The sequence below is a fragment of the Oncorhynchus clarkii genome, chromosome 33 (genome assembly GCF_045791955.1).
Source record: "Oncorhynchus clarkii lewisi isolate Uvic-CL-2024 chromosome 33, UVic_Ocla_1.0, whole genome shotgun sequence".
Taxonomy (NCBI): domain Eukaryota; kingdom Metazoa; phylum Chordata; class Actinopteri; order Salmoniformes; family Salmonidae; genus Oncorhynchus; species Oncorhynchus clarkii.
This window is the reverse complement of record NC_092179.1, coordinates 7,764,421-7,790,946: the sequence shown is the minus strand read 5'-3', so window position 1 is coordinate 7,790,946 and position 26,526 is coordinate 7,764,421. Positions and strand designations below refer to the sequence as shown.

The following is a 26,526-nucleotide window of genomic DNA, read 5'->3' as shown; positions in this document are numbered from 1 at the left end:
AATTTATACATTCCGCTTCCAGAATGAACAAAGCTGTGGTTGTGTTCATGAAAAGAGCAAATTTGGTTGGTAGGCTAATTGCTAGTGCAATATTTGTAAGGGGTGTGTTGGTGCCAATTCTGTCTCTTCCATTTCGACAAAGGTGGTTGTTGCAAATTTGCCTCTGTTTATTACGGATGATCAAATCAGGAAAGAGCTGAGTCGTTTTGGTAAGTCTGCTAGCGGTTTTCGTGTACTGTCAACAGGCTTTCAGGCAGATGCCATTAAGCACGTTGTTTCGTTCCGGAGGCAAGTGTTTATGTTTCAATGAGCAACAGTTAAATGTGCATTTTAAAGTGAGGCATGGGGAGGGGCTCTATGCAGAGTTTGCCAGCACAGATAGTCTATGGTGTTTTGAGTGTGGGGATTTGGGGCATAAGAGCTTTGCATGACAACATAAAGGCCGTAGACAAGGTGAGGGTACAAGCGCCAGTGGGGGATATCGAGGTCAACACGCAGGGGGCAATGAGATGCACACCGTGCACCACTCCCTAGCATTCTTCTTGCCAATGTCCAGTCTCTTGACAACAAGGTTGATGAAATCCGAGCAAGGGTAGCATTCCAGAGGGACATCAGAGACTGTAACGTTCTTTGCTTCACGGAAACGTGGCTCACTGGAGAGACACTATCCGAGGCGGTGCAGCAAACGGGTTTCTCCACGCATCGCGCAGACAGAAACAAACATCTTTCTGGTAAGAAGAGGGGCGGGGGCGTATGCCTTATGGCTAACGTGACATGGTGTGATGAAAGAAACATACAGGAACTCAAATCCTTCTGTTCACCTGATTTAGAATTCCTCACAATCAAATGTAGACCGCATTATCTACCAAGAGAATTCTCTTCGATTATAATCACAGCCGTATATATCCCCCCCCAAGCAGACACATCGATGGCTCTGAATGAACTTTATTTGACTCTTTGCAAACTGGAAACCATTTATCCGGAGGCTGCATTCATTGTAGCTGGGGATTTTAACAAGGCTAATCTGAAAACAAGACTCCCCAAATTTTATCAGCATATCGATTGCGCAACCAGGGGTGGAAAGACCTTGGATCATTGTTACTCTAACTTCCGCGACGCAAAGGCACCATGGAACCTTTGCCTGGTGCTGGGTGGGGGGGTTGATGTTTTTTTTTTTCTGACTCCTCTTCAATGGGTCCGGAGCGGACAACCAGTCAAGCAGAGGGGTCAAAGTACACATTGAGGGAACTGACAAGGTGCCTGAATGAGACCAAGGGGAAAAAAGTTATCCTTGAAGCCTTTTTTTCTGATCCGAGACAGTTTGTAATATCAGTACAACATGCTATGAAAAATTAGGGGCATGGTGTCCTCTCACCCAGGAAACGGTTTAGGTTGAGGAAGTGGGTCACAACAGTGCATAAAGGGTCTACTTTCAGACACTGTTTAGATGTATAGTTTATTTCTGGCACTGGGGCTTTTGAGCTTTGCTATTGGTCTCTTTCTTTGCTGTCTTTCTCCCACTTCTTATGGAGACTCTTCGGGTAGGCTCGCTCTATGTAAATGGTGCCAGAGATGTGGGAAAGAGGAGTGTGACGGGTGAATATGTAATATAAAAAAAGTGCAGTTGTTTCTGCAGGAGACACACAGTGATGTGGTGAATGAAGTTGATTGTGGGCTCTGGTGGAAAGGGGCAAGTATGTTGAGCCATGGGACACATTTTAGTGCATGGGTGGCAGGCTGAGTCCTTTTTTTTACTGGGTCTGTCTGTAAAACTTTGCTCAAAGGCGGTGGGTAGGCTGCTTGTTGTAAAAGCAGAAATTAACAACATGGGTTTTGTCTTTATAAATGTTTATGCGCCTAACACAGGGGGAGAGAGGGGGGATCTATTTGGGTGTCTTAGACAGGAACCCTCACAGGTAGCGCCTGAGGAGACGCTGGTGGTCGGCGGGGACTGGAACTGTACAATGGATTTTTACGAAAGACAGAAATGGGGAAGAGCCTCATTCAGTGTCAGTGGGAGTGTTAAGGGACATCATTAATCAGTTTGACCTAGTGGATGTTTGGAGAACTAAACATCCCGACACAAGACAGTATACATGGGTGAAGGTCTTTGGGGCTAGGGTGAGTGCAGACCGACTTCAACGTTTTTACTTGTCCAGGAATCAGAGCAATAGGCTGTTGGGCGCTACCATTAACCCTGTGAATTGTTTCGGATCACCACATAACCATGGCTCGGCTGTCTATTTCACCAGTGCCCAGGCAGGCCTCCTATTGGAAGTTTAATGTAAAGCTCTTACAAGATGCCACTTTTTGCTTAGGTTTCCAGACCTTTTGGGAAAGGTGGGGTCAGCGAAGAGAGGAGAATGAGTCTCTGAGTCAATGGTGGGATGTGGGGAAAGTCCAAATTCGGCTTTTCTGTCAACAGTATAAATCTCTCTCATCCTCAGAGGCTAGGAGAGTATCAAGGAGATGGATGCTCCCAGCTCCTTCTTCTTTGGTTTGGAAAGACAGAGCAGTGAAGCCAAGGGTATGCATTGTCTACGGCTGTCTGATGGGCAGGTGACCTCTGTGGTGGGAGAGATGCGGGAGCGAACTGTGGAGTTATATACTGAGTTGTATAGGGCAGAAATGTGTGATCCTATGTATGCTCAGGTCTTGTTCGCAGAACTCCCTAAAGCTCTCTCTGGCACAGAGGGATGAAATGGACATTCTTCTGTTGTCCTATGAACTGGCAGAGGCAGTAACTCAGATGTCCCCCGGTTGTGCACTGGGGTCGATGGACTCCCAGTGGAGTTTTCTAAAATAAATAATTCTGGGGAGATTTGCCGATGAGCTGCCGTCGTGCGGCTCTGACTCTCCTGCCCAAAAAGAGGACTTGTGTGAACTGGAGGCCCAGGGCATTGCTCTGTGTGGGCCACAAGATATTTGCCAACGTCCTCTCTAACAGACTGAAGTCCCAGCTGGACTCGATAGTACACAAGGACCAAACATATTGTGTACCGGGACGCTCAATTACGGACAACTTGTTCTTAATCAGGGACATGTTGGACTTGTCGAGAGGTTCTAATGTGAACTTTGGACTGGTCTCTTTAGATCAAGAGAAGGCTTTTGATAGAGTGGACCATGAGTATCTGTTTAATGTGATGTTTGGGTTTGGGAAGTTTTTTGACCTGTGTGAAGCTGTTGTATGCTGGGGCATCATGTATGGTCAAGGTGGGAAGTGGCTCAGCAGGCCAGTCTGGGTGAGACGGGGCATTAGACAAGGATGCCCTCTATCGGGGCAGTTATATACACTAGCCATTGAGCCTTTTATGGGCCTGCCAAGCAGGAGACTGCAGGGAGTGTGCTGGACAGGCATGGGTGTGGTGACAGTCATAGCAGTGTCAGCGTATGCAGATGACGTTTCTGTGATGGTCAGGGATGGGAAGGATATGAAGGCACTAGAGAGTAGTCTGAAGGTGTATGTGGGAGCTTCGTCAGGTTAACTGGGGCAAGAGTAAAGCTCTGTTATGTGGGGCATGGGGGAATAGGGCCCCTCCTCTGCTTCCAAGGGGTTTGCAGTGGGATTGTGAAGGGCTTAACATGTTGGGGGTGTACCTGGGCTTGGAGATGTGGGTCAGGAAGAACTGGGAGGGGCTGTCACAGGCAGTGGTTACAAGACTGGCCAGATGGAGGTGGCTCCTGTCCCAAGTGTCATATAGAGGGAGGGTGCTGATAATCAATAACCTGGTGGCATCTTCCCTGTGGCATAAACTGGCTGTCCTCAACTGCTCGCAGACCTGCAACGCAAGCTGGTCGGCTTTTTCTGGTCGGGCCATCACTGGCTGTGGGCAGCAGTGTTGTACATGACCGTCCACGAAGGAGGACAGGGCCTGGTGGAACTGGAGAGAAGGGTGGCTGCTTTCCGACTATAGGCGGCGCAGAGACTGCTGAACAATACTGATGTTGGCTGGAGGGAACCAGCATGTGGACTGCTGAGGTGAGCTGGCGGATTAGGGTTGGGATTTTTACTCTGCAGTGCTGAGGGCCTGGCAGTTGCTGAGGGCCTGGCAGCTGCCAAGGTCAACATGAGAAGGGGGTGTGGAGCCTGGGCTGTGGGTGTGGGAGGAGCCTATCTTCCACAACCCAGCCATTCTTTTGAGATCGGGTTCAGTCGGCCACCCTGCAGAGGCGACTGATGGTAGCGGGCTTACTAAGGCTGGGTGACCTGCGACTGCTGGAAAAGGAGGGGTGGAAACCCCTGGAAGTCCTGGCACAACAAACAGGAATGACTCTTAGGCTGCTGGAGAGATTCCTGGAGGAGGTCCAGGAGGCACTGTCTGAGCCGGTAAGGGGGGTGTTTGAGCGACCGAAGGGGGAGGGGCCACCAATGTTTCTGCCACGGCAGGTGACGGCAGAGACTGGGGACTGGCAAGGGGGTTTGGAGGACATGTTCAAATCTAACACTCCGAGCCTGGGGGAGTTTGAGGAGGTGGGAGGTAAAGCCCTCTACAACCTCTGCATCAAGGTGAGGAACATTAGGAGCCTACCAGGAGTGAAGGCACATCAGTGGCAGGGGGTATGTGGGGAGGAGAGTATGGTGGGTTTTAGATGGAGGGGGCTCTACAAGCCCCCAGCACCAAAGAGGTCAGGGGACCTCCAGTGGAGGGTTCCACATGGAGCCCTGGCCACAGCTGGTTGGCACGGGTTGAACCAGGAGTCGGGCTGGGGTGTCCTTTCTGTGTTATGAGAGAACACTGTGATTCATGTGTTTTCTGTGTGCACCAGGTTAATGCCATTAATGTCTCTGTTGGAATGTCTGTGTGAGAGGTTGGGGGTGGGTTTTACTGTTGGGATGTTTATAATGGGGTACAGGTATTCAAATAAGGAAAAGGCCAAATGTGTTTTGTTGAATTCTGTTTGCCCAGGCAAAGTTGGCTATTTGGATAACAAGGTGGGGGAATAGCAGACCCTTTACTATTATTTAATGGGATGGTCTCTGCGTGCCTTAGGTTAGAATTTGAGTTCTATAAAATAAAAAAGTGTGGAGATGTTTCAGGAGATGTGGTGTGTTGGGGGTCTGTCTGTACAGCTGGGGAAGATGTATTGGATATACGGTTATAGAAGTTGAGTTTTCTGTTTGTTATTGTGATATGTGGTGTTTTGTATCGTGTGGCAGAGGGAAAGGTGAGTATGGTACATGTATGCAGTACAGGATATATTTTGGTGTTTTATTTTAAGGGGGGGCGGTGGTGGGTGGTGAGGTTTTAATACAATTAGAATGTTTCAATAAAGAAACATTGTAATTGTATTAAAACCTGGTTTGGAGGCTATGTCTGTCCTTGGTGTCTATATAAACTGTTATTAGATTACAGGAACAGTCTGGGTCTCACACACACAGGCACATTGCTCTGAAACTCACAGACAAAACACCAGGCTATGCCTAGAATCCCCACAGCAGCCAAGGGAAGAAATAAAGCTCCCCATAACTTGCTGGTTGGGACCAAGCCTAGAGTATTTCAATCCTCGTATTTCATCGTTACAATATTACATTTGATTAACTGAAACAGAACCAAATATGTATAATGCATTCAGAAAGTATTCAGACCCCCTTTTCCACATTTTGTTACGTCACAGCCTCATTCTAAAATGTATTAAATTGTTTTTTTCCCCTCAACAATCTACACACAATAACCCATAATGACAAAGCAAAAACAAATGTAAATATTACATTTACATAATTATTCAGACCCTTTATTCAGTACTTTGTTGAAGCACCTTTGGAAGCGATTACAGCATGACGCAACAAGCTTGGCACACCTGTATTTGGGGAGTTTCTCCCATTCTTCTCTGCAGATCCTCTCAAGCTCTGTCAGGTTGGATGGGGAGCATCGCAGCACAGCTATTTTAAAGACTCCAGAGATGTTAGATTGGGTTCAAGTCCAGGCTCTGGCTGGGCCACTCAAGGACATTCAGAGACTTTCGCCCCAGTCTGAGGTCCTGAGTGCTCTGAAGCAGGTTTTCATCAATGATCTCTCTGTAGTTTGCTCCGTTCATCTTTCCCTCGATCCTGACTAGTCTCCCAGTCCCAGCCGCTATAAAACATCCCCACAGCATGATGCTGCCACCCCTATGCTTCATAATTGGGTTGGTCCCAGGTTTCCTCCAGATGTGACGCTTGGCATTCAGGCCAAAGAGTTCAATCTAGCTTTTATCAGACCAGAGAGTCCTTCAAGTGCCTTTTGGCAAACTCCAAGTGGGCTGGCGTGTGCCTTTTACTGAGGAGTGCCTTCCGTCTGACCACTCTACCATAAAGGCCTGATTGGTGGAGTGCTGCAGAGATGGTTGTCCTTCTGGTGGTTGTCCCATCTCCACAGAGGAACTCTGGCGCTCTGTCAGAGTGACCATCGGATTCTTGTTCACCTCCCAGACCAAGGCCCTTCTCCCCCGATTACTCAGTTTGGCCGGGCGGCCAGCTCTAGGAAGAGTCTTGGTGGTTCCAAACTTCTTCCATTTAAGAGTGATGGAGGCCACTATGTTGTTGGGGACCTTCAATGCTGCAGACATTTTTTGGTACCCTTCCCCAGATCTATGGCTCGAAACAGTCCTGTGTCGGAGGTCTACGGACAATTCCTTCGAACTCATGGCTTAGTTTTTGCTCTGACATGCACTGTCAACGGTGTGATCTTTATATAGACATGATTTCCAAATCATGTTCAATCAATTGAATTTACCACAGTTGTACTCCAGTCAAGCTGTAGAAACATCTCAAGAATGGAAACATGGTGCACCTAAGCTCAATTTCGAGTCTCATAGCAAAGAGTCTGAATACTTACAGTTGAAGTCAGAGGTTTACATACAGCTTAGCCAAATACATTTAAACTCAGTTTTTCACAATTCCTGACATTTAATCCTGGTAAAAATTCCCTGTCTTTGGTCAGTTAGGATCACCACTTTATTTTAAGAATGTGAAATGTCAGAATAATAGTAGAGAGAATTATTTATTTCAGCTTTTATTTCTTTCATCACATTCCCAGTGGGTCAGAAGTTTACATGCACTCAATTAGTATTTGTTAGCATTGGCTTTAAATTGTTTAACTTGGGTCGTTTCAGGTAGCCTTCCACAAGCTTCCCACAATAAGTTAGGTTAATTTTGTCCCATTCCTCCTGACAGAGCTGGTGTAACTGAGTCAGGTTTGTAGGCCTCCTTGCTCGCACAAGCTTTTTCAGTTCTGCCTACACATTTTCAATAGGATTGAGGTCAGGGCTTTGTGATGGCCACTCCAATACCTTGACTTTGTGGTCCTTAAGCCATTTTGCCACAACTTTGGAAGTATGCTTGGGGTCATTGTCCATTTGGAAGACACATTTGTGACCAAGCTTTAACTTCCTGACTGATGTCTTGAGATGTTTTTTCAATATATCCACGTAATTGTCCTGCCTCATGATGCCATCTATTTTGTGAAGTGCACCAGTCCCTCCTGTAGCAAAGCACCCCCACAACACGATGCTGCCACCCCTGTGCTTCACGGTTGGGATGGTGTTCTTCGACTTGCAAGTCTCCCCCTTTTTCCTCCAAACATAACAATGGCCATTATGGCCAAACAGTTCTATTTTTGTTTCATCAGACCAGAGGACATTTCTCCAAAAAGTACGATCTTTGTCCCCATGTGCAGTTTCAAACCGTAGTCTGGCTTTATTATGGCCGTTTTGGAGCAGTTGCTTCTTCCTTGCTGAGCGGCCTTTCAGGTTATGTCGATATAGGACTCGTTTTACTGTGGATATAGATACTTTTGTACCTGTTTCCTCCAGCATCTTCACAAGGTACTTTGCTGTTGTTCTGGGATTGATTTGCACTTTTTGCAAAAAGGAGGTTCATCTCTAGGAGACCGAATGCGTTTCCTTCCTGAGCGGTATGGCGACTGCGTGGTGTTTATACTTGCGTACTATTGTTTGTACAGATGAACGTGGTACCTTTCTGTCATTTGGAAATTGCTCCCAAGGATGAACCAGACTTGTGTAGGTCTACAATTTTTTCTGAGTCTTGGTTGATTTCTTTTGATTTTCCCATGATGTCAAGCAAAGAGGCACTGAGTTTGAAGGTACGTGTTGAAATACATCCACAGGTACACCTCCAATTGACTCAAATGATGTCAATTAGCCTATTAGAAGCTTCTAAAGACATGACATAATTTTCTGGAATTTTCCGAGCTGTTTAAAGGCACAGTCAACTTAGTGTATGTAATCTTTTGGCCCACTGGAATTGTGATACAGTGAATTATACGTGAAATAATCTGTCTGTAAACAATTGTTGGAAAAATTACTTAGTAGATATCCTAACTGACTTGCCAAAACTAGTTTGTTAACAAGACATTTGTGGAGTGGTTGAAAAACGAGTTTTAATGACTCTAAAATAAAGTATTTCTGCTAAAATCGCTAAAATCTTGTTTGCTATTGTGTGTAGATTGATTGAAAAAAATAATTGAACCCATTTTAGAATAAGGCTGTAACATAACAAAATGTGGAAAAAGTCAAGTGGTTTGAGTACTTCCCAAATGCAATATATCTAGTATACTTTGAAGAGAAGAGAAGAGATTAATTGTATTTATTTGTATATAGCTTTTTTTTCTTCTGATCCGGCATTTATATTGCGTTTCTTCTCCAGTTTCACATGTAATGTGGCCTAGCTAAGTCGGTTTGTTCAATACACTTCAACGCTCTAGAAAGCAAGGGCATCGACTGTCGTGGCCCAGGATAGATATCCTCTGATTCTCCTGTAGTAATTCCATTACTTTGGGCTTGACTCCACCCTAGGCTTCTCTGTTCTCCTACAACAGAAGAGACAGAGGGAGAAAGAGAAGAGAGGACTGTGATTCGTGAACAGCAATTTAGCTGAAACAACAGTCTGAACTGGGTAAGCTGTGTCTCTCTCCCTGTTCAATGAGCGGGAAAGGAATTTGATTCATGTTTAATCTTGCACACTCACTCACTCGGGTGGGTGGGTGGTGGGTGTGTGTTTCTGTCATTGGTGTGTGTCGAGGTGACTGAGATTGTTGGAGGCTAGACTCATAAACGTGTGGATGTGGTATAAGCTTAGTTCTGAAGGAGGACAGGAAAGGGGGAAGGATAGTAAAAGAGAGGAGTATCTGAGAAAGGGCGATCCAGGGACACTGCAGGAACACAGATTCCCTCAATCACCTCATACAGCTAGTTTTGATTTATCGATGCCATTCATTTATACCCTAATCCCCTTTGGTTAGTGTACAGGCAATTCATTATAAAGATAGGGGGATTTTCTTGGCGTCTTATCGTCTCTGGTATTTCAGCAACGCTCATTGGTTTCTCTGTGCGTGTCTGGTCTTTACATGTACAGAAGCCAGCCAGTGCTTTCAGCAGGGCTGTATCAGCATTTACCAACCCTTAGGGCCCAGTGGACCAGCAGAGAGGCTGGCTGGCTACTGCCCAGTGTTTGTGTGTGTGGGCTAGGAGTTTGAAGTGGAACTAGTGTACTACCAGGTGGATCTGCCACATCTCTCCTCTGTGTCCATCTCTGCAGCCTGACATCTGGGTGCCTGTTTAATGGTCATTTAAAATCTTGTGCCATTTTGCTAGGAAAATAATCCCAGAGTGTAGCTTTAAAGGGTCTCGACAGATGGTAAATTACAGGCCTAGGAGTAAAGGTGATCTATAGTCTGGTCCTGTCTGGTTAGGACAGCACTACCCTCAGGGCAGGCAGCGCTGGTATGGATTCCATGCAGTCTAGCTATGGATGGAGTGCCTAACAGAATATGCAGGCTAGGGATGTTTTATTACCACTACTTTTACACTTTCGACAGTGACGTTTTAATTTGTAATCAATTAAATTTGATCTATTCAATCAAATTCAATCAAATGGCCCTTCTTACATCAGCTGATGTCACAAAGTGCTGTACAGAAACCCAGCCTCAAACCCCAAACAGCAAGCAATGTAGGTGTAGAAGCACGGTGGCTAGGAAAAACTCCCTAGAAAGGCCAGAACCTTGGAAGAAACCTAGAGAGGAACCAGGCCATGACGGGTAGCCAGTCCTCTTCTGGCTGTGCCGGGTGGAGATTATAACAGTACATGGCCAAGATGTTCAAATGTTCATAGATGACCAGCAGGGTCAAATAATAATAATCACAGTGGTTGTCGAGGGTGCAATAGGTTAGCACCTCAGGAGTAGCCGATCATTCAGAGTATCTCTACCACTCCTGCTGTCTCTAGAGAGTTGAAAACTGCAGGTCTGGGACAGGTAACACGCCCGGTGAACAGGTCAGGGTTCCATAGCCGCAGGCAGAACAGTTGAAACTGGAGCAGCAGCACGACCAGGTGGACTGGGGACAGCAAGGAGTCATCAGGCCGGGTTGTCCTGAGGCATGGGCTCAGGGAGGGAGGGAGGGAGAGAGGGAGAGAGATCTTCAACCACCAACTTACCATCCTGAGACAAGGCCGAGTATAGACCACAAAGATCTCCCCCATGGCACAACCCAAGGGGGGGCGCCAACCCGGACAGGATGATCACGTCAGTCACTCAACCAATTCAAGTGATGCACCCCTCCTAGGGACGGCATAGAAGAGCTCCAGTAAGCCAGTGACTCGTTCCCTGTAATAGGGTTAGAGGCAGAGAATCCCAGTGGAGAGAGGGGAACCGGCCAGGCAGAGACAGCAAGGCCGCTGCTCCAGTGCCTTTCCGTTCACCTTCACACTCCTTGGCCAGACTAAACTCAATCATATGACCCACTGAAGAGATGAGTCTTCAGTAAAGACTTAAAGGTTGAGACCGAGTCTGCGTCTCTCACATTCCATAAAAATGGGAGAATAGGAGAAAGGAGAAAGCCCTGCCTTCAGCAGGAGAAAGCCCTGCCTTCAGCTGTTTGCTTAGAAATTCTAGGGACAGTAAGGAGGCCTGCGTCTTGTGACCGTAGCGTACGTGTAGTAATATGATGACATGTTTTGGTTCTAGTCAAGATTCTAGTAGCTGTGTTTAGCATTAACTGAACTTTATTTAGTGCTTTACCCGGGTAGCTGGAGAGTAGAGCATTGCAGAAGTCTAACCTAGAAGTGATGAAAGCATTCCTGTTCTGGAGCGGGTTTTGATTGGAAGTAAGTCCAGAGGTATGTTTGATTTCAAATCATTTCTGAGTGGATTTGAAGAGATTGATATTCCATATGGGTTAGGTATTACCTGTTGTCTTAGAAACTGGACCCCTGCGTAAAAGGGATTTATTCTGCCCACTTCAGAAAGTATTCACACCCCTTGACTTTTTCCACATTTTGTTGTGCTACAGCCTGAATTTAAAATGGTTTAGAGATTTTGTGTCTCTGGCCTACACACAACACCCCATAATGTCAAAGTATAATTTTTTTTTTTTAGAATTGTTTACAAATGAATAAAAAATGAAGGGCTGAAGTGTGTTGAGTCAATAAGTATTCAACCCTTTTGTTATGGAAAGTCTAAATAGGTTCAAGAGTAAAAATGTGCTTAACAAGTCACATAAGTTGCATGGACTCACTATGTGTGCAATGATAGTGTTAACATGATTTTAAAATAACTACTTCGTCTCTGTGCCCCACTAAGGCTGACCCCAATTAGACAACTGGTCGATTGATTGTTTTGTCTTAAGCTGTTGGTCGACCGAGATTGTTTTAGTCAAACAGTAACATATTTATATATTTGCGCCTATTTCAGTGAACTAATCCATTGTGGAGGCCTAGACTAAAGGCCTCTGAACTGGTTTTGATCTAGACTTTAAGCCATATGGAGGGTGTGACGCAATTGCACAGCCTTCAGAGGCATGCAGAGGCCAAATCGAGATCTCCACCCGCATCGCCGTGTGCCTCACAAATTTTATATAGCTCTGCATTTACATGATTGGTTGAAAGTAGGTGGGGGCGGTACATCCTGTAGAAAACACAGTCTCACTTCCTTGACAAAATCTCTGCACTGCTCCGTGAAGCGCAAGAAGTGTGAATGCCCTGACTTCTGCTGAGGCCGTATCACCGTAAACTCTGCATGGCCAATGCAGACGTCGGATTGACCATGTGCCCAGACGCACAATGCACTTCTCTTCTCTCCCGCCAATTTGTGCACGTTCATTGTTTCATTGTGTGAATTGTTTGCGTTTGATTGTTAGTGTATATCAATTTCCCATTACATATATCATCAGTACTACATTTAGCCTTAATTCCTATAATTTCTACCATGTTTGTTACTTTGGTTACGGTAATTTCTCTTAATGCATTCAATATTATTATTCCAGTCTTCCCGTTGTCGGAGTGGACACATTATTTGCAGAGTGCACAACCTATGTTACACTTGAGAGAAACGCGTTTTGGTTTATTTCATTCCATTTACGGGTTTTGTCAATTTAGTCATTGTCTCTTGTTTGGAGCCCTCCTGTCAATGTTGAATGAAGACGTGCATGTATAGAAGTAGGCCAATGGGCTATCGAGCCTGCGCGCAAATGTAGGCTAATAAATGTACCCATTTGGGGATCTGATAGTGTTTTTGATTGGCTTAACACACCACTACTCATGACCTGTGGAGCTTCTCAAAGGAATGTTTTCTTCACCTCAAACGGCAAGCAAACAAAGTCTGTTTTTACATCCATTGAGAATGACAATAGTTCCCCAATGTGTTTGAAACATCTTTCCAGCTCTCTCCCTTTCGAAAGGGAAAAATGTCCTGCTCTGATCCAATGGGAACGTCATAAAAGAGTCCTACCTGATAACTTCTTATCAGTGCTTGACTTGGACTGAAATAAGTTCTGGTACTCATTTATAGTGCTGGTACTGTTTATATGTAGGTGCAGGAGCTCCACAATACTTTAGAGCTAATACTCTATCAGAGGAACAGGAGCTCCACAGTACTTTAGAGCTAATACTCTATCAGAGGAACAGGAGCTCCACAGTACTTTAGAGCTAATACTCTATCAGAGGAACAGGAGCTCCACAGTACTTTAGAGCTAATACTCTATCAGAGGAACAGGAGCTCCACAGTACTTTAGAGCTAATACTCTATCAGAGGAACAGGAGCTCCACAGTACTTTAGAGCTAATACTCTATCAGAGGAACAGGAGCTCCACAGTACTTTAGAGCTAATACTCTATCAGAGGAACAGGAGCTCCACCGTACTTTAGAGCTAATACTCTATCAGAGGAACAGGAGCTCCACAGTACTTTAGAGCTAATACTCTATCAGAGGAACAGGAGCTCCACAATACTTTAGAGCTAATACTCTATCAGAGGAACAGGAGCTCCACAGTACTTTAGAGCTAATACTCTATCAGAGGAACAGGAGCTCCACAGTACTTTAGAGCTAATACTCTATCAGAGGAACAGGAGCTCCACAGTACTTTAGAGCTAATACTCTATCAGAGGAACAGGAACTCCACAGTACTTTAGAGTTAATACTCTATCAGAGGAACAGGAGCTCCACAGTACTTTAGAGCTAATACTCTATCAGAGGAACAGGAGCTCCACAATACTTTAGAGCTAATACTCTATCAGAGGAACAGGAGCTCCACAGTACTTTAGAGCTAATACTCTATCAGAGGAACAGGAGCTCCACAGTACTTTAGAGCTAATACTCTATCAGAGGAACAGGAGCTCCACAGTACTTTAGAGCTAATACTCTATCAGAGGAACAGGAGCTCCACAGTACTTTAGAGCTAATACTCTATCAGAGGAACAGGAGCTCCACAGTACTTTAGAGCTAATACTCTATCAGAGGAACAGGAGCTCCACAGTGCTTTAGAGCTAATACTCTATCAGAGGAACAGGAGCTCCACAGTACTTTAGAGTTAATACTCTATCAGAGGAACAGGAGCTCCACAGTACTTTAGAGCTAATACTCTATCAGAGGAACAGGAGCTCCACAGTACTTTAGAGCTAATACTCTATCAGAGGAACAGGAGCTCTAGCAGTAGTAAATGTGAGGTGCTGGTGAGCTCCAACCCAAGTCAGCACTGCTTCTTATCCCTTGTGCAAATAGCCCAGAGCTGTGTCTGTCCCGAGTTCACTGGCGCGGGAAACTGATGGCCCAGAATATTTTGTTCCATGTTGCAAGTTTGCTAGCGCAAGCTTCACCGGACACAAGTTAATAGTTGATACAATGTTTCAAGTTTGTTGCAGACCGGTCATGTGGAGACAATGGGATTTATAGGACATTTATTTTTTATCAGGATATTTTCTACCTGCAGGCTGCAATGTTTTAATTTGTTGGCTTTATGTAGACTATTTTATATAGTTGGCAAGGTTAGGTTTGTATCATTTTCATTTAGATTTGGATAGAATTTTGATTAACCACATGACAATGATGTCAAATTTAAATGAAACTTTCATGAAATGTGCATATGAAAATCATAACTGGCACGCAGATCGGTAGAAATGGTCATTCCACATGAGAGAAGTTGCAGTTGCATGAGTGGGAGGAGAATAGTTGGGTCAGGTTAAGTTTAAAAAATAATCTAGATCTCTGGTGCCCTCTTTAGGCATTTGGCTTATTTCATCAAACTGTAAGCGTAAAGCATCAGACAAGCTCAATGCATATAGTTGATTTTATTAAAACACGTAGAGTGTGTCTATATTATGGGTGTGTCTATTGAGCATGGTGAAGTTATTAATTACACTTTGGAAGGTGTATCAATAAACCAGGTCACTACAAAGATACAGCCCTTTCTAACTCAGTTGCCAGAGAGGAAGAAAACTGCTCAGGGATTTCACCAACACATCACTGAGTACCACTCTTCATATTTTCAACCATGGTGGTGGCTGCGTCATGCTATGGGTAGGCTTGTCATCGGCAAGGACTAGGGAGTTTTTTAGGATAAAAAGAGACGCAATAGAGCTAAGCACAGGCAAAATCCTAGAGGAAAACCTAGTTCAGTCTGCTTTCTAACACACTGGGATACAAATTCACCTTTCAGCAGGTCAATAACCTAAAACACAAGGCCAAATATACACTGGACTTGTTTACCAAGATGACATTGAATGTTCCTAAGTAGCCTTATTAATCTATGGCAAGACTTGAAAATAGCTGTCTAGCAATGATCAACAACCAACTTGACAGAGCTTGAAGAATAAAACATTTTTTTTTGCAAATATTGTACAAGCCACGTGTGCAAAGCTCTTAAGAGACTTACCCAGAAGGACTTACAGCTGTAATCATTGCCAAAGGTATTGTGTGAATACTTATGTAAATTAGATATTTCTGTATTTCATTTTTCATTTTCATTTCCATTTGTTATTATGGGGTATTGTGTGTACAGTCGTGGCCAAAAGTGTTGAGAATGACACAAATATTAATTTCCACAAAGTCTGCTGCTTCAGTGTCTTTAGATATTTTTGTCAGATGTTACTATGGAATATTGAAGTATAATTACAAGCATTTCATAAGTGTCAAAGGCTTTTATTGACAATTACATGACGTTGATGTAAAGAGTCTATAATTGCATTGTTGACCCTTCTTTTTCAAGACCTCTGTAATCTGCCCTGGCATGCTGTCAATTAACTTCTGGGCCACATCCTGACTGAAAGCAGCCCATTTTTGCATAATCAACGCTTGGAGTTTGTCAGAATTTGTGGGTTTTTGTTTGTCCACCCGCCTCTTGAGGATTGACCACAAGTTCTCATTGGGATTAAGTTCTGGGGAGTTTCCTGGCCATGGACCCAAAATATCAATGTTTTGTTCTCTGAGCCACTTAGTTATCACTTTTGCCTTATGGCAAGGTGCTCCATCATGCTGGAAAAGGCATTGTTCGTTACCAAACTGTTCCTGGATGGTTGGGAGAAGTTGCTCTCGGAGGATGTCTGTTATTCTAACTCAATCAGCATGACAGAGTGATCTCGTCAACACTCACACCTGTGTTAACGAGAGAATCACTGACATGATGTCAGCTGGCCCTTTTGTGGCAGGGCTGAAATGCAGTGGAAGTGTTTTTGGGGGATTCAGTTCATTTGCATGGCAAAGAGGGACTTTGCAATTAATTGCAATTCCTCTGATCACTCTTCATAACATTCTGGAGTATATGCAAATTGCCATCATACAAACTGAGGCAGCAGACTTTGTGAAAATGTATATCTGTGTCATTCTCAAAACTTTTGGCCACGACTGTAGGTGGGGGAGAAAATCTAAATTAAAAATATATTTAATCAATTTTGAATTCAGGCTGTAACACAACAAAATGTGGAAAAAGTCATGGAGCATGAATACTTTCTGAAGGCACTGTACCATCCCCTCTTACTGCCATAAACCGTCTTGTACATTCACGTCAAGGTCTTTTGTCTAATACAGGAAATCCTTGTCAGCATGGGAGTGATTTCTATAGGTGTGTTCTATAGGTGTGCTAAGGGTGTGTTACAGATGAGAAATGATATAATCCTTGTAGGCTGGTCCCCTCTTCTCTCCTGCTCTAAGCTCTCGCTCTCTCGCTGTCTTTCTCTCTCCAGCAGGTCTGTCAACGTTTACACAAGGATTATAGTGAGGTTGTTTGCTAGCCAACACTTCTGCTCTGAGCACAGTGGTAGAGAGAGGTAGACAGAGGGGTAAGGGGGGGGGGGGGGGGGGGGGGGGGGGGGTGCTTGTTCTATTGATACATAGCTCTCTGACAGGTGTCCCTTCCCCTCTCTCACCTGTGGTGAGGAGGGTTAAGGTGGAGGTCTGGAACCTCCTGCTCTCTCTATCACCCGAGCACTTCCCCTCTGACACGATGGACACACATGCACACACACACACACACACACACACACACACACACACACACACACACACACACACACACAGTCACATCCCTCTGACAGGGCCAACATGCTGCAGGACACTCAGCTCTAGCCGGACTGGAGGGGACATATTTGAGTGTAACACGACACACCTGCCACTCTGTCTCCTCTCCCCACTCTCTTACCAAACAATAGAGGTCTTTGTCCTTCACACCAAGGGGCTGGAAAAGCATCTTGTTCAGCCAACGGCACAACACTGTGACATTACATGTGTCGGCTCTACAGTGACCAACTACAGGAATGTTAAGAGAGGGGGGTGGAACTTGAAGCTGTTGTGCTCCGTCTTAGCAGGGCACAAGGCGAGACCCAGATGTAGACACAGGAGGCAGATGGTTGGAGTCTTAAAATGTTTATTCATCCAAAAGGGGTAGGCAAGAGAATGGTCGTGGACAGGCAAAAGATCAAAACCAGTTCAGAGGCCAATAGCTACCGAAGGGCAGGCGTATTAAAGGTCAGGGCAGGTAGGATGATCAGGCTGGCGGGAAAGTAGTCCAGAGTGAGGCAGGGGTCAGAACCGGGAAGACTGGCAAAAGAGAATAGAAAAGGAGCACAGGGAAAAACACACTGGTTGACTTGACTAAACATACAAGACGAACTGGCAGAGAGAGACAGGAAACACAGGGATAAATACACTGTGGAAAATTTTCGACAATAATACAGGTGAAACAGATCAGGGCGTGACAAGGGCAATGAGTGACGGGGTCTGGATGTGTTGTGTGTATGTGTCTGTTTGTGTGTGTGCATGCGTGCGGGTGTGTGTTTGTGCGTGTGGTGTGTGTGCTGCATGCGTGTATTAATTTGTTTGTGTTTGCGTTAGACTAAAAAAAATTGTTCTGTTCTTTCGACCAATCGATTGGTCAAAATGTTTAAACATATTTTTGCATACATAGGCAGACACACTTTTTTTGAATAAAACCAACTACGTATGCACTTAGCTTGTCTTATGCTTTCATTAAGCACACTGTTTGATTAAATAATTAAGACCCAAATGGCTCAAGAAAGAGCCCGATGGTCACACTGTGTAAAAACAAATGACAGCGAGTGCCTGTGTGACTGGCGCACGTTGTATCGCTCTCCTCCCTACTGCAGCGAAAAGGCACCACAGCACAGCAAGTGTTTATTGCGCTGTCCGTGCTGAACCTGCAACATCATTTCAGACATTTAGTTAATTACTTGTTTCTGATTTGAAAAGTTCCGTTACTGAAATCCATTATTGGTTTAGTAAAAACATTCCCTATTCCTACAACCTATTCCTTTTGGGGCGGTAGCCTGGTGGGTAGAGCGTTGGGCCAGTAACCGAAACATTGCTGCATCGAATCCCCGAGCTGACAAGGTAAAAATCTGTCGTTCTGCTCCTGAACAAGGCAGTTAACTCACTGTTCCCCGGTAGGCCGTCATTGTAAATAAGAATTTGTTCTTAACTGACTTGCCTAGTTAAATAAAGGTACAAAAAAACAACAACCTTGCTCTCTTTACGTGAAACATGCTAGCATCGCATGCATGTGACCAATAGGGCCTGACCTATAGCTTATCATAATCACATCAATAAATTGATTATAACAAAGTCCGAAGACCATAACACGTGACAGCAAAATAGATGCAGAGGACGGGAAAAATAAACTTGAAACGCTGAATGTTTACTGGTTGCTCAGGAGGGAAAGAGGAGGGAAAGTCAGATCTGTGAAGACATTTGACTTAGTTGTGGGAACTCCTGGAGATCAAGAAGAAGGAGGGTATAGGAGCAAGCGTTGCGTGATTCTGACCATTTGGAACGGTATGAACAACACAAAAAAAATGTGTGCCAGAGAGTCTGTTCTAACAAAGAAAAATAAATAATATATAAAGCATTTAGTACAGCAGACTGAAAACAGTTGCATGCATTCGTGAATTATTGTTTAGGCTAATTATTCAAAGCTCCCTTTTTTATTTAATTTTAAATCTAAAATGCTTGATTGCATTTCAAAGCATTAATATCTCGTATGCTGTGTGGTGGCATGAACGAATGAATGATTGATTGATACAGTAGCCTATATATTGAAATATAGGCCTAAGTAAGTTAAACTATTAGGGTGCGTCCTGTCTCTTATTTAGGTCTGGCCACAGCACCTCATCAACATCGCAAGCTATGTTCTCTCTGGCTAAACAGCGGGGGAAGTAGCTTCTGGAGTGGCGTATCCAGCCCTGGCATGCCCCCTCTTCAATGTCACCACAGGCCTCCTCCTTGTCCTCGTCCCCCTCTTACGCTCACTCCTCTTCCTCTAACCCTCTCTCCAAAATTGGCCTCCATTGTTGTCCAAAACAAAAAACCCAACCTGAAGCCTATTTATAGTGCTAAAGCTCTGATTTCTAAGTGAAGAAATTAGTTATAAGTGTTTTCACACGTGAGCACTGGGTGTAGGTAGTCGGTAAATGAGTGTGGCATTTGGAATGGCAGTTTTCCAAACGAAACACAAGACCTGTTAGTTTTGAATGATGTGTCTAAAGTAGAGAACTGTGTTTTGCAAAAAGTGTTTTACAATTGCAAACTGATTGTAAAGTAGATAATGTGCTTGCAGTTTTGCAGACTTGGTCTGAAGATTAGGTACATGAGTTAATGGTTTCACTGGGCGTGCCTCAATTACCACTTTTAGTGTGTAAGAGATTGTAAAAAACTGTAAACAAACACTCAAACAGGCAACAGAAGCACGTGCTGTCTTATTTCTGTAGATATACAGTACCAGTCAAAAGTCAAGCAGTAACATCTACACAACCGGTCCAAAGTTTTAGAACACCTACTCTTCAAGGGTTTCTCTTTATTTTTACTATTTTCTAACATTGTAGAATAACAGTGAAGACATTTAAACTATGAAATAACACATATGGATTCATGTAGTAACCAAAAAAGTGTTAAACAAATCAAGTGTTATTAAGACATGAAGATCAGTCAATACTGAACATTTCAAGAACTTTTAAAGTGCAGTCGCAAAAACCATCAAGTGCTATGATAAACTGGCTCTCATGAGGATCCCCATAGGAAAGGAAGACCCAGAGTTACATCTGCTGCAGAGGATAAGTTCATTAGAATACCAGCCTCAGACATTGCAGCCCAAATAAATGCTTCATAGAGTTCAAGTAACAGACACATCTCAACATCAACTGCTCAGAGGAGACAATGTGAATCAGGCCTTCATGGTCGAATTTCTGCAACGAAACTATGACTAAATGACACCGATAAGATGAAGAGACTTGCTTGGGCCAAGAAACACGAGCAATGGACATTAGACCGGTGGAAATGTGTCCTTTGGTCTGGAGTCCAAATTAAAGATTTTTGGTTCCAACCACCATGTATTTGTGAGACGCAGAGTAGATGAACAGATAATCTCTGCATGTGTGGTTCCCATCGTGAAGCATGGAGGAAGAGGTGTGATGGTGTGGGGGTGCTTTGCTGATGACTCTGTCTGTGATTTATTTAGAATTCAAGGCACACTTAACCAGCATGGCTACCACAGCAATATGCAGCGATACGCCATCCCATCTGGTTTTGACTTAGTGGGACTATCATTTGTTTGTTAACAGGACAATGATCCAACACACCTCCAGGCTGTGTAAGGGGTATTTTACCAAGAAGGAGAGCGATGGAGTGTTGCATCAGATGACCTGGCCTCCACAATCCCCCGACCTCAACCAAATTGAGATGGTTTGGGATGAGTCGGACCGCAGAGTGAAGGAAAAGCAGCCAACAAGTGCTCAGCATATGTGGGAACTCCTTAAAGACTGTGGAATCATTCCAGGTGAAGCTGGTTGAGAGAATGCCAAGAGTGTGCAACGCTGTCATCGAGGCAGGGTGGCTATTTTGAAGAATCTCAAATATAAAATATATTTTGATTTGTTTAACACTTTATTTTCGTTACTACGTGATTCCATATGTGTTATTTCATAGTTTGATGTCTTCACTATTATTCTACAATGTAGAAAATAGTAAAAAATAAAGAAAACCCCTTGAATGAGTAGGTGTTCTAAAACTGATGACTGGTACTGTAGTAGGTGTGTCATACCTTTGACTGGTACTGTACAGTACCAAAAGTTTGGACACACCTACTCATTCCGAGGTGTTTCTTGCACGTGTGCGTGTGTTCGTTCCTGCGCGCTTGTGTGTACCCTCTGCGGGGCAAAATCCCTCTCTCCAAAGTTAGACACTCGTATGCTTTCCTGTTTGCCTGCCTGTTGATCCTATTCAACGTCACTGAGGATGGAATGGCCCTAGCTGTACCTCCTGTAGCACTGCATATATCAGCACCCAATCCTCTCCATATACACATTTTTCTGTGATGTACAATGGACACACATGGAATTGCGTGCGTGATGTGTCTGAATGGTAGCACGACAGGTATTAAGGGGGCCCTTTGGAGAACGCCTGTCAGTCTAGCTAATCCTGGTCCTTAAAGGTAATGGTTAGAGGAGTGTTTAAATCAACTTGTTGGTGCATGGCCTTCACTCAGAGAGAGAAATGAAACCCCAAAACCAGTCACTCACATCTCTAATAATGGGATTATACCATTTATAAAAACTCTCCCAAATGCTCCGTACCTTTTTTTCTATGGAATGAACTGGTCCATGGCCCATAGAATAAATCATATCCCTGTCACTCATGTCTGTAGCCCCCCCCCCCCCCATATCCCCCTCCCCTTAACACACAATCATCTGGGTATTATTTTACCATCCATCTGATGTCTGACAGCCCTTCCTAATGTCAGAACAGAGCAATAACAATGTTCCCTGGCAGAACACACGTCACCCCTATAGCTCTTATGTCTTATGTTTTATTAAACCCCTCCGGGCTAATGTCTGAAAGCGAGAGAGGAGCGGACAGGAGAACACAGCTGGATTGAGTTTGTCCTCTCTATTGTAAAGGTGTCAGGCTACCTCCGTGTTACCTTACACAACATGATGGAGGTATTCAGTTCATGACCCCTTCCTACTGTGTGTGTATGTGTGTGTGTGTGTTAATGTCAAGTTTCAGTTCGCCCAAAGATTCTCCCCACCTTAACACTGCATAGTTAAAACATTCCACTCGCCTCCCTAGCGTCTTCAATTCAATTTAGTGTAAAGTTGTGCGCGTGGGTGGGTGGAACCTGCCCCATTTTGGGATTAGACCTACAATGGGATCCTCTGTTGGTTTCAGATCCATCTGCTAAGTCGGGTTGGGAATTGCCAGCGACCTCACGATACTAAATTATCCCGATACTTAAGGTCCCAATACGATATGTATTGTGATTCTATATTCTGTGATTGTATTGCTTTTTGATGTTCCAAATCTATTGCTCACTATATGTCTGCTGCAGAGAGAGGAGAGGACATGAGAAAATGTTCTGATCAGTCATGGAAATAATTGCTCAAAGCACGTTCGCTCAGTATTTACAAAGAAGATGAAAAATACCGGCGTTTTGGCGCAAGTACAGTTAAATAGTGCAAGATAACGCTATCTAGAAAAAACAATCTTCTTTTTGAATACTTGTAGGTGAAGTATAGATATAATATTGCGATATGTAACTGTATAGATGTTTTCCCCCATTATCACTAGTGGTAAATTATATACCTGCCGTTATTCTCTCCTCTCCCTGGAACACTACTGACCCAGTCTCAAACCTTTTATCCAAAGTCCCCTCAAGATCAACTAGTTTCAAGGGTTTGGACATGCAGCTTTGCAGTGTGTGTGTGTGTGTGTGTGTGTGTGTGTGTGTGTGTGTGTGTGTGTGTGTGTGTGTGTGTGTGTGTGTGTGTGTGTGTGTGTGTGTGTGTGCATTTTGGGGTGTGTGTCAGTGGAGTATGAGAAATACAGAAAAAAGCTCTGATGTATCTGCCTCTCTTGTTAGAGGGAGGATAGGTACTGAAGAGATAGGAAGGGAGAGTCACGGGGGAAGGGAGGGCGTTTATCAGGGTTAGTTGGCAGGACCAGGCTAGCTAACGGCAGAATGCCAGCCAGAGGACTGCCTTCAACCCTCAGTGCAACCGTGCAGGCCGCTGGCCAACTGTACTCACTCGCAGAGTGATTCACTGATAACAGGCAGACACCTAGCCTACTCCACTGATACAGCCTCTCACTGTCTCACCATAGACATTCACACCACTCATAGATTGCCATCCAGTAGTGTTCCCAGCAGCCAAACGTCCACTGAGATCCATTGAATGGACCTTAGTCTATTGTCACTGCTGTCACGGTTACCCTTGAAAGCCTGTTCATTTTCAAAGACAAACTTTTCTGTCGTGGTGAGATGAGACGGTGTGTGTCCGTATTAATGCACTTGTTGATTCATTGATCTATTGATTTGGTGTGGATTTATGATCCCTGTCAGCTGGGTTTGTCTCTGGACTGAGGTAGGGAGGTCACCGATTCCAGGATGACCCTACTACTGATGGGGATTTTACCTTTGACCCTAGAAGTCAACTAGACCAGAGCCTGGCCTACTGGACAATGGCAGGAGAGTCTTATAAGCATGGACATCAGCTGCTGTAACGCACGCACGCACTCACGCACGCACTCACGCACGCACGCTACTTGTCTATCGTCCTTCTGTTTAACTATTAGAATCCAAAGTGAATGTCCAAGTCCGGGTTTTTTTTCAGAGCAGTTCCCACCACCCAGTTCTCGATAGGAACATTGATCCTGTCCTGTTGTCTGTGGAGTGTTATCTCTCTGTTGTCTAGCTGTCTCCGTCAGGCCTAATGTTTCTCCCTTTGCCAACACAACTGTGTGAACGTTTCACTGTGTGGCCTTGAGATTCCGCAGACGGAAAAGGAGGGTCCTCGTCTCTTAACTGTATCATCTTAATTATCTTAGCGAACGAGGCCTATATCCCGGCAGTCGCAAACAGGGATTCCTCTGCAATCTCAATCCTCTCTTCTTGCAGTAAAATAGTGGGACTTTTGAAACGGATCCTCTGATAATGTAGACCCAAGGTAAATACATTGACAATGGAGCTAGGGGAAGGGGTTGTTTTTTGTCAAAGCCCCAGTAGTCCCAGCCATTAGCCTACGCTGTTAGACCGTGTTATTATTCACACACATTGTAACGGCCGGCAGGACAATGCGAGTGAATGGAGCCTAATTACCCTCTGTAATGAAATGTCACATTTTCGCTTCCGGGTCCTGAATAGATGTGGTCTTGCTAGGCCCCAGTTAAGTGGGTCTCCGTAAGGGTCTAGGGTCTAAGCCTTTTTTCCGCTCAGGCTGTTCCCCACTCTGGGCTCAGGGTATGAGGCAGGGCATGAGTCATGGGCTGGTCTACGGGCAGGCAAGTAGCCTAGCGTTTAAGAGCGCTAGGCCAGTAACCCGAAAGATTGACTGTTGGAATCCCCGAACCCCGACTCGGAGAAGTCGCCCTGAATAAGATTGCCTGCTAAATGGCTAAACTGTAACGTCTAGAGCAAGTCTGTTTCCACCTGGCTGTGCCCCTCTCTGGGTATGGAGCTGGGCCCTGCAGGGGTCCTGAGCTCGGTCCTGGGTCCCGCTCCCAAGTTGGGGGATGTGAGGAATGAGATACGTCCACTCGGGTGATGACAGTTGCCATACCGGGATGCCTCACATACTCACTGACCCCCTTATCCTCATCTATCACCACACACACACAGGCTTGGGCAGGATGGCTTTCACACACGTATCACCACAATATTTCCAGCCTATTCATTTTCACTCAATGAAATAGTATGGTATTAATAAGCTAGTAAGCTTTTGCTGTCCTATAATACTGTAGTAGTGTGTAATGATATTAGGTAAACAAGTCTGCAATAGAGTGCACTGTCCTGAGCTGAGACTGAGCTGCAGTCGGACGGCGCTAGCGCTCATGTGGAGCCAGAAGTTCTGACCAGTCACTGGGGAGTCTGTCCTGTCGCAATGTACATACAGTTCAGTTGTGTGGCAGACGAGACGAGACGACTGCGGTATCTCTCTCTGTCCCCCAAGCGTTCCTCCCGTAGCCATTCCACAGCCCTGTTGAGTGAATGTTTGCTCAGTAAAGGTGTGTTGTAGCTGTTGGGAGTGCCTGGCTGTGTCTTTAGCCTTTTAACTGAGAAACACACCACACACAGGGTGAACTTCGTCACTTCCTTTAACTGGCCTGTTGCCACACAGCCTAGAAACTGTTACATATACACCTTTCTTTCGTAAGTCAACAACGTGTGTGTGTGGTGTGTGTGAGAGGGTTAGGACCTTATGTACCTGCTGCGATCTGGTGTGAGTAAAAACAGCATGGATATGCTTGTTTAGCGAGTGCTATACTGTGGACAGACATAGTTCCCATTGGGTTGCAGGTTTAATTGGGTGTTGTGGTTATGTCTTCAGGGGGAACAGAGGTTGGTATGAACATATCTCATGGTACTGAAGCAGGAAAGCACGGCTGGGACTGGTAGTGTAAATGCTCTAGTATTGTAGTGATGACAGTACAGCGTGGGCCTGCATTACACTGACATAGGCCTACATTTATACAGCTGGGAAGTGGAGCTATTGACTAGATTCCACTCTCTCTCTCGCTCTCCCTTTCTCTCTCTCTCTCTCTCTCTCTCTCTCGCTCTCTCTCTCTCTCTCTCTTTAATTTCTTCCTCTCTTCTTCTCTCCCTTATTCCCAAAGCCTTTGCAGGATTTTTTGGTGCCCACTGGGTTATCTCTATAGCAACCAGAAGCCTCTCTTAGGGTCATTTTGGGGTGGAGTGGGGCTCCTGCCCGGGGTCTATTGTGGCTGTGGCCAGTGAAAGAGCCTCGCGCTGGGTGTATCACAGTGTAGTGCCCCCCTGCTGGTCTGTGTGACTGGAGGACAGTAGGGGGGGGCTGTCTCTGTCTCACTAGCACTGTGTCAAAGTCACTAGATGGGCCAGAGATAGTCAGCTGCTCTTGAGTCTGGACTCTTGAAGGACAATGTTGACTGGAAAATGATTAGAAATATATTGAAAAGCAATGGGCATATCAGCCGGCATCACAAGAGCCCGGAAGCAGCACTTGGGTCCCTCTCACACAGACACACGGTAGTGCCCTCCCCTGCCATAGGGCCAGACAGGAGAGCCAACTGGACACACGGTACATGCATAGGGAATAGAGGTAGGCTAGGGTGAGCATGGGGTACATGCATAGGGAATAGAGGTAGGCTAGGGTGAGCATGGGGTACATGCATAGGGAATAGAGGTAGGCTAGGGTGAGTATGGGGTACATGCATAGGGAATAGAGGTAGGCTAGGGTGAGCATGGGGTACATGCATAGGGAATAGAGGTAGGCTAGGGTGAGCATGGGGTACATGCATAGGGAATAGAGGTAGGCTAGGGTGCGCATGGGGTACATGCATAGGGAATAGAGGTAGGCTAGGGTGAGCATGGGGTACATGCATAGGGAATAGAGGTAGGCTAGGGTGAGCATGGGGTACATGCATAGGGAATAGAGGTAGGCTAGGGTGAGCATGGGGTACATGCATAGGGAATAGAGGTAGGCTAGGGTGAGCATGGGGTACATGCATAGGGAATAGAGGTAGGCTAGGGTGAGCATGGGGTACATGCATAGGGAATAGAGGTAGGCTAGGGTGAGCATGGGGTACATGCATAGGGAATAGAGGTAGGCTAGGGTGAGCATGGGGTACATGCATAGGGAATAGAGGTAGGCTAGGGTGAGCATGGGGTACATGCATAGGAATAGAGGTAGGCTAGGGCTAGCATGGGGTACATGCATGGGGTACATGCATAGGGAATAGAGGTAAGCTAGGGTGAGCATGGGGTATATTGCCAGCTGAGGATG

General features: G+C 45.1%; 1 protein-coding gene across 1 annotated transcript in view; it reads left to right on the top strand.

Moving 5' to 3' along the window:
* The window catches only part of LOC139392554 (cadherin EGF LAG seven-pass G-type receptor 1-like), a 74,634-nt gene that overhangs the window by 7,747 nt on the left and 40,361 nt on the right, over positions 1-26,526 (top strand). The window contains exons 2-3 of the mRNA XM_071140601.1: positions 3,778-3,893; positions 4,154-4,507. Coding sequence (XP_070996702.1) covers positions 3,778-3,893; positions 4,154-4,507 — 470 coding nt within the window. The remainder of the gene's footprint in view (positions 1-3,777; positions 3,894-4,153; positions 4,508-26,526) is intronic.